This window comes from Fukomys damarensis, unplaced genomic scaffold (genome assembly GCF_012274545.1).
Source record: "Fukomys damarensis isolate Sample0158 unplaced genomic scaffold, DMR_v1.0_HiC HiC_scaffold_6, whole genome shotgun sequence".
Classification (NCBI taxonomy): Eukaryota; Metazoa; Chordata; class Mammalia; order Rodentia; family Bathyergidae; genus Fukomys; species Fukomys damarensis.
Genome location: NW_022900918.1, coordinates 41,924,853 through 41,933,643, shown reverse-complemented (window position 1 = coordinate 41,933,643; position 8,791 = coordinate 41,924,853). Strand labels below are relative to the sequence as shown.

The window sequence follows — 8,791 nt, the reverse complement described above, 5'->3', positions numbered from 1 at the left end:
AAAAAAAAAAAAAAAAAAAAAAAAAAACTAAGACAGAACTAAGAGTCAGAAAGCAGGCACCAGGATGACCAATACCAGTGCAATCAACAAAAGTGCTGGCCAGTACAAGCCACTGATTGTTATTGGCAATCAACTGGGATAAAGGCAAGCTTCATGCAAGGACAAGACTACACACAGTTGTGCAGTTTCTATGGAAATTAATGTAATCAAGGCTTGTAAAGGACAAGACAAAACATTCTCGAATGAGGACCTGAATAGACAAAATATATGGCTATAATTAGAACACTGTCCTTCTAGTCAGAAGGTTTTACTTGTGGAAACTGAATTTGGGGGTAAGTTACTCCGACCTCAGCACATAGATTTTGGCCAGACTCACTTCTATAAGCAGCTTTGGGCATAATCAACATAGCAGTCTCCCAAACTACAGTCACATGGAATTCTGCTCACTCACAGCAAGATGAATAATTGCACCCAAAGTCTGAGGCAGGCTGACACGCTTTGTAAAGAATAAACAGGAACTGTCACAGTTCCTTAGGAAAGTGGGGGTGTGAATGCTCATTAAACATCTGTAGACCAAGGCAGTGTGGTGGTCCATGTCTGTAGTCCCAGCACTCAGGACATTGAGGCAGGAGGATCACTGCAGGTTCAAGGTCAGCTTGGGCTACATAGAGTTCAAGACCAGCATGCTACACAGTGAGACCCTGTGTCAGAAAAATAAAAAAGTCCTGTGGAGCAGCAAGCGATGGCCCCTTTTGAGTTCACACAAGCAGAGGTTATGAGTCATCATCGCAAGCCAGTCAGGCCCTTATTAACACTTAAAATCAACGCATTTCTCACACAACAGGTAATGAGCTTCCCAGAATGCAAAACGAAGGTCAACAGAGCTGAAACAGTCCATACATGGAACCCAGTGAGGGCAATGAACGTACTGCAGAGTGGGGTGCAAGCCCATGGGCCTCAACACCTGCTTCCAGCCCCTCGCCCTCTCTAGTGCTTCTCCCATCACACTGACCACACTACCAAGGCTTCTGCTGAAGTGCAGTGACAGCAACAAGAAAAATTTCTGTGCGTACACAACAGGAATCCATGAGGTTATACATCCAAAAGCGGTGCCCAGAAAATAAATACTACAGATCACACAGTGTTCATAAAGCTGTAATGTCGGGAATAAGAGACCAGCACTTCTGATGCTAATAGGTGATTCTTATACAGAATCTTGTAAGATATCTGTCTTCAAAGTGGAGCTATTTCAAGCAAAAAAAATCATACAGAGCATAAAGTCCTATTACAACCGGGCAACTAAACAGGAACATTTCTGAGTCTGACCACTAGAGGGCGGCCATCCATGAGTAAGTAAACTTCCTGGAAGGACAGAAGTGGTTAACCGGAGAGTCTAGGGCATTTACCAGGAGATAAGCAATCTAAAAAAGTATTTAGCAGTAGCTCTCAGTTCTTGTTTGCATAGTAAGAATACTTGTAAATCAAACCAAAAAAGTAACAGAAGAAAAAGAAACCCTCAACTGAGGGGAAGAAGTGATTCTAACATCACCAGTTATAGGGCTGCCTCAAACCTAACCCTAACTTGTTTTCAGAAAACGAAATACTAATTTACACCACAAGCTGCAAGGCTTAAAGTCTATCCCAACAGCAGAAAGGCACATAACTACTGACAAACGTGATTCTGAGAAGGAACGGTGACCCTAGGGCTATACCCTTGCCGACCCCAACACAGCCCGCTAAGAAACGTTTCTGCACACTCCGCTCAGCCTCAGCTGCCCGACTCCCTGCACCACCTTCAGGGAAGAGTAGGACACCACCCGCAGGAAGCTACTCCCAAAGCACATTACGCCAGAAAAAGAATATTCAGCACTGCTGTTCACGAACACGAGCAAATATGGTACTGCTTCTTTTACTTAAAAAAATGAAAAAAAAATTCCAAACAAATCTTTCTGACTTAGGTCTCGGTTTTAGGTACAAAACTAGGAATTCAGCATGGCTCTCCACAAAGAGCACCTTTTTGTTCCATCTCTTCTGTGCAGAGGATGACACGCAGCCCGCACACACTGGCCAAGAGCCTTACAATGAGCTGTACCCAGACACAACCACGGGCCTCAGACAGTGCCACAAAGGCCCATAGAGCCGGGCGGCACTCAGAACAGGCGCAAGCGCAGGCACATGCAGCCGCCCTCAGCCTTCAAGCCCCAGTGGGGACCGCAGCCATGCACCGGTCACACACTCGTGTCTCTGCAGGTAACAGAAGGACAACAGCAAGGCCAGTGAGGCTTACTCTAAACCATGCCCTGGAGTCATCACAGAAGGTCTCTGACAGCCTCAAACCTAACTTCAAGATTTTCCTGTGTGGATAATCCACAGGGAAAAGCACCTGAAAAGAGAAAACCACTCCTCTTACAGCAATCCAAAGGGAGGAGATCCCACATTTACCTAAGAAGCCTACACAGGCACCGCAGAGCCACAGGGCAGGCTCCACCCCAGGGCATGCCACTTGCCCCTCCTGCCAGGCCAGTGATGGAAGCGCTTGCCTCCCCTGGCCCAGCCTGCTCCTCCTGTGGCCCGGGCGAGTCCCTGCTGCTGTCCCACAGCCTGACCCAGGGTCACTTTCCCGGCTGTACATGAGAGGGAGGTTTCTGAAAGGCTCTCATTTATTTGCTTTCTACTCCCCTACAGTCTCATCAATATTCATCTTTTGAGGCTATGGCGAAGCCAGAGGTCACAGATTAAAACAAAAAACAAACAAACAAAAAAACTAACTCCATACAGTAACTACAATGTGATAAGCAGCCAAAAAAAAAATCTTAGCTAAGTTGATTTTATGATAGAAATGAAAAGTACTGCTTTTTTATATTATTAACAACTTCCCCTGTGACTGCCTCTTCCCCCAGGCCCCGCCTCAACACAGCAGCCAGCTCTGACCCATGGTCCAGTCACCTCCCAAACACATGAGGCACTGGGGCCAGTTCTGATCTGAACCATAACATTCCACCTCTGGCCTGCAAAGGACTTGAGAGCAACTCTTTATGCAAATTGCATTCCATCCACTTTAAGAGTCACCAAAGTGTTACAATTCCAGCAGTGCTGAAAAGTCTAAGGACCAAGTCTCGTGAGACTCAAGGCCACTCTTAGCTGTGAGCCCCTGTAAAAAGTAAAAAAGAAAATTACGTGCTTCCAACATACAATGGCATGGGGTAAACATTCCCATGCCAAAATGGAGGAATAAAGGAACAGAAACCAATGGGACCAAAGCAAGGCTGAAACCCAGCAGGGCAAACCAAGAAACGATATAGAAGATAAAGGATTAAATCCTATAGCTCTGTGTCTAGCACCTGAGGCAAACATATAAACTCCAAATGCCTTTTGAGGCCCCACCCTTATGGCCCTACCAGTTGGAACCCTCATGGCTTCTTCCTTGGGACAGGTCTACTCACTGCCTGTGACTTACCTCAGATGTGTCACATTCTTGGTGACTCCCAAGTTCCTGGGGTCTCCACTGCACTTTCAGCCACACTCTCAACGGCTACACACACTGGTCTCTGAGGGTACACTCCCTAGCCTCCTAGGTCTTCTTCTGAAATCTGGGTGGAAGCCTCCATGACACCACAACTCATACATTCTGCATTCCCATAAAATCAGCACCTGATGCCAAGGTCTGCTGTCAGCTTAAGGAGTAGTTGGGCCCCCTTGAATCATGGCTACACTGGCCTCCAAAGTGCCTCCACAGCTATGAACCAAATCCTGGGGAATCAATTCCCTATGCAGTCCTTCTAGAGCAGAGTGCCCTGGGGGCTCCCTTCTCAAAGCAAAGTCATTCGCTTTTGAACCTCCGAGCCTAGGTAAGTGTAGGGTCTTGTTGGTTTCCAGGATGACTTCAAGGCATTGTCCTGATGTCAAGTTATTGGCTTCTTTTAAATCTTTCTAGCAACCCCACTCTCCAAGGCACTACCTTTGTAGATATTTCCTTTCTGGCCAAACTGAAAACTTTTCAAATGAGCTTCTTGCTCCTGACTTTCTGTATAAAACCGACTAAAAGCTGCCAGAAGGGTCCATGCTACAGCCCAAATGCTGGGCTGCCTTGAAATTTCCTCTGTCAGATTAGTCTACTACCCTTAATTTCAATCTCATCTTAGGACATGAGCAAACTGCAGACAAGTTTTGGGCCAAAGCATACACACAAGGCCTCTTAGCCCAACTGTCAATGGAGTACTTATATCCCACTGAAACCACCTGAGCCTGGTACTGATAGTCTATATTTCTAACAGCATTCTGATCTTCTGAGCTTTGATCAGAATTTCTCCCATCAAGTTTGGCTTATAGCATTCGAGGACTGCTTCTCCAGCCTGCATCTCCAAACCTTTCCAAACCCCTCCTACGCTAGACACCAAAATGTTTTAGAGTTCACTAGAGCAACACAGTCAATATAAAATATATGATTAATTATACAGCAGACTTACTTGGTAGGTTACAGGATTAGCAGGGGAGGAGTTGTAAGAGCTGCCCTCAGATTCAGAGGCAGAAAAGTCCAAACTGGCCATCTGCACCTGGAGAGCTAGAGAATCCAGTACAGTAAAAGGCTGAAGACCTGGAAGGTCAGTGTAGTCAGCGATGTCGAGTATGTGCTAGAAAGCCAACAGTCCACAGTGGAAGACTTAAGAGTCTGCACTGGAGACTGACACCCAGAGTCAACGGTGAGGACCGCAGCTCCTCCACCCAAAGGGCGGGCTTCCTTCTTCTTCCCCTTTTTATGCCATCCAGGCTATGAACCAACTATGCCCCCACATCTGAGGTGGGTGGATCCTTCCTTCCCTCAGTTTGGGCATGTCAATCACCCATGGACACACCCAGAGCTTACTGATCTGCCAGGAAGTCCATACTCAAGGCAAGCTGAGAGATCACAATTAATGATCACACCCACAGAATGGCTACAATCAAGAAAAACTAAGATGGTGAGGATGGGGAAAAACTGAAATCTTGCATGTTGCTGATGGGACTGTATAGTGGCACCTATGGAAAACAGAACGGTAGTTCCTCAAAAATTAAGCATACAATCATAATCTGATCCAGAAATACCATCCCTGGGTATATGTAGACAGCCTTTCTCAAAGTCGCACTGGTACAAAAGCCAGACATTCACAGGAACCATACTTGAAGACTACCAATCTCTTCCCAGGCTAGCAATGTGCAATGCAACATTCTCATGATGCCCAGCTGCAGCCCAGAGTAGCTGTATGAGTGTGTTTAGCAGGCTAGGCCAAGCTGTGATGGTGACAGGGTAGGGCCACTACATACACTTTGGACTCAGGATGTGAAAACTTAGCAAGTCTGTCCAGGCATCACCCTTTGTAAGTCAGGGAGTCTATCCTGAACAGATGTAAAAGCAGAACCTGGAGGCCGCCTGGGAGTCCACGGGTGGGCAAACAACATGGCACCTACATGAGATCATCACCGAGCCCCACCAAAGGAGGACATCCGGACACAGGCTGCCACCTGGACGGCCCTGAGCAGTCGTGCTCAGTGAAGTAAGGCTGTCAAAAATACAAAAATGGTAATTTCCCTTACATGGGTTACTCAGTCCGTGGATTCATGGGATTAGGGCCTGGGGAGGGGAACAGGGAGTCAGTGTTTCCTGGCCTGGAGCTTCAGACTAGGAAAATGAGAATGACCTGAAAGAGTGGTGGTGATGGTTACCCAACAAAGTGGGTGGACTTAATGCTACAGAATAAACATTTCAGAATGTTCAAAGTGGGGAGGTTACCTTATAAATGTTTTATCATGATTACAAAGAGAACAGGTATGTGCTGTTCCTAAAAGTCCAACACCAAAGCACTCAGAGCTGCTTGCTGCCGTGGTGAATTACTTACCTTCTGAGACCAGTACACAGAAGATACTTTTGATTCAAAATGGTCATAATTATATCTATAAACCTTTTGTTCTCACTGCCTTAAAAAATACAAAGCAGCATTACCATCCAGGGAGCACCCACACTGTAGGCACTGAGGTGCACGTGGCTCCATCCAGAACACAGCGCAGCAGCCCTGGGGAGGCTCCATCCACACCCCATCTACAGCTGTCTCCGAAGTGCACATCACTTGCCAGGTGGAATCAGCGGCATTTGTCACACACCCGCTTCTGACAGCAGTGGTGCGCGGACGGCTCGGAGCGAAGCTCACCCCACTGCACCCCAGCCCGCTCTCTACTCACCCACAGCCCTTGTTTCTGGAATCTCACTTCCTTTGCATCTCACAAAAGCACCTATACCCAAGCCTACTGCAAAGACAAGAGGCACACACACACCGCCAACAGGCAATCTGCCACAGGCCCCTCCAAGGCAAGAACTGCTCGGCGGCACTCACAGAACTAGCAGTCTTCTCCTCAGTTCACACTGCTGATCCAGCACCGCAGCATGGCCAAGCAACACACACGTCAGCACCACAGACAGTCCTGTGTCCTGGGGAGAGACTGCAGCGAGCACACGAGTCACCAGCCTGACACAACTTTCACAGCGACAGCCAGGTGACAAAGGCCAAACCACAAGCTTCAGAGAGCGCATCCAATTCTGAAAACAAGATAAAGGCCACTACAGTGCATAACCCCTTGCAAAACCGCACTGGCTACCCACAGGCCAGTCCTGAACAGGCAGTAAGCCAGTGTCAGTCACAGAAGCACAGGAAAGAGATGCATTTAAACACGATTACTGGTACCAAAAAGTAGTGGAAATCACCTACCTGCACACGACTGGCAAAAGTACCTGCATTAACGAGACTTAAACACAGCCTACAACTTACAAATTCCACCCCTGGTGCTGGCCCTGAAAAAAGGATAACGTGAAAGTGCAATAATAAAAAGGAAGGCTAGGTGTGGCATTGGCACCAGTGTCCCCAACTACCCAGGAGATTGCGGCACGGGTGCACCTGAGCCCAAGAGTTCAAGAGTTCAAGACCAGCCTAGGGAACATAGCAATCCTGCCTCAGTTAAAACACAGAACAACAACAACAAACTTGACAGGTCTGAGATGTTTCCCTTTCTATCAGCAGAATGTCAGGACAAAGCGCAAAGCCGGTGTGTAAGAGGAGAGCCCTTTACCACACCCCAATAAGGGAAGGGTAAGCGCCAGCCCCATCCCACTCCTGCTCCCCAGAGCAGCAATGGGCAGGGCCCACATGCGGCCCGGCCACTCACCACTTGGCTTGACCTCGCGCACGTAGTTGCTGGGGAACCAGCCGGTCCTGCCGTTGTGCGTACCCTCCCACCAGCCTCCTTCCTCCACACGCGTGACGTGGATGACGTCACCCTTTGAAAAGGACAGCTCATCTTCGTTGGTTTGTTGGAAGCTGAACTTCGCTCTCACGACCAGCTGATTGTTGCTGCTATCGGTCATGTCCTAAGAGACAGGTGGGGAGGGGTGGGAGAGAGTGACATCAGCTCAGCCCACTGCTTGTAAAGCACCAGCTCATGGGCCACCACTGCGTAAAAGCAGCCAAACACTGGCTCCGGCCGGGTTGCTCCAATTCCTGTCTGTCCCCACGCGCCTGCTCACATACACTCAGAGGATCCACATACACGCTCCTCCACCACACGCAAGGCTCTGGACTGTGCCATCATTCAACCCGTCCTCCGTTAGCGATGTTCAGGTCATGTCTAGCATGTTCTATAAGTTAAAGTGCTTTTCTTATCTTGACGAACAAGGCCACATTAAAAATGCTTGCACAGCTGGGGATTTAGCTCAGTGGTTCCGCTGCCTGCCTTGCAAGCACAAGGGCCTGAGTTTGATCCCTGGTGCCAAAAAACAAAACAAAACAAATCCTAAAAATGCTCTCTGAAGTAGAAATAGGCCCTAGAGTTTACGCTCTGGTCGGAGGACACAGACATCACAGTTCAGGTTTTAACACATATTTTTTAAGTCACCTCCAAAAAAGTCTGCAAATTGACACTAAGAAATGCCCACTGCCAGAATCAAGGAGTCCCGTTTTGTCAAGCCTCCGCCAATCCTGGGTGTGGCCGAACCCACTGGCCTTTGTCACAGTGACACCAAGAACCGGCCATTCTCACCTGGAGCTGCACACTCTGGTCTGGGGCAGGAGGAGCCTGCAGGCCACTCGTTCTCTTCCAACCCAACCAGGCCCGTCTCGGTGAGACTGCCCTAGGTCACTGCCACAGAGTGGGAAGGCGCAGCCCAGCAGGGCCTCAGGGAGCCAGGCCCTCGCACCACACCAGTCCCCTACGCCCCAGTCCCTGGCAGTGAGTCTGCCCACCCAGATCGCAGCCCCAAGGTGCCAGTGCTCTGCCCACACCAGCAAATTCAGCAAAGCGGGCAGGGAGTCCTGTTCTCCTGCCACCCTCCTCCCACAGCTGCAGGTCAGACGGCTCTCCTCAGCCCCGCTCCACAGGCAGCCCCACATCGTCCCATCCCAGCAGGACCAGCTGCACTGCCAGGCCATGAGTGCATAACCAGAGGCCAGAGGCCAGAGGCCAGGGGACACACAGGGCTCTGGCTAACAGGGGCAGAGGGCCAGAGGCCAGAGGACCCAGCTGCTCTGACACTGTCTCTGAGGTGTCCGGGACACGATGGAAACGTGCCCATAAGCAGGACAACCACAGCTGGAACAAGGGATTCCAACAACCAAGCAACACAGCACCGAGACGGAGGGAGGCTGATGCAGGAGTCACCAGAGAAAGAGCTTAAGGAGCCAGCCATCTTCAAACAGCAGTGACAAATTCCCTTGAAACAGACAAAAGGAGGAGTAGAAAACCTTGGCGGAACTTATGCTGGTCTTGAACT

The 8,791-nt window shown here is 49.1% G+C and overlaps 1 protein-coding gene across 3 annotated transcripts in view; it reads right to left on the bottom strand.

Moving 5' to 3' along the window:
- Positions 1 to 8,791, bottom strand: part of Arhgef7 (Rho guanine nucleotide exchange factor 7) — a 72,735-nt gene that overhangs the window by 40,707 nt on the left and 23,237 nt on the right. For all 3 annotated transcript variants that reach the window (XM_010619963.3, XM_010619965.3, XM_033760976.1), the window contains exon 4: positions 7,192 to 7,393. In XM_010619963.3, coding sequence (XP_010618265.1) covers positions 7,192 to 7,393 — 202 coding nt within the window. The remainder of the gene's footprint in view (positions 1 to 7,191; positions 7,394 to 8,791) is intronic.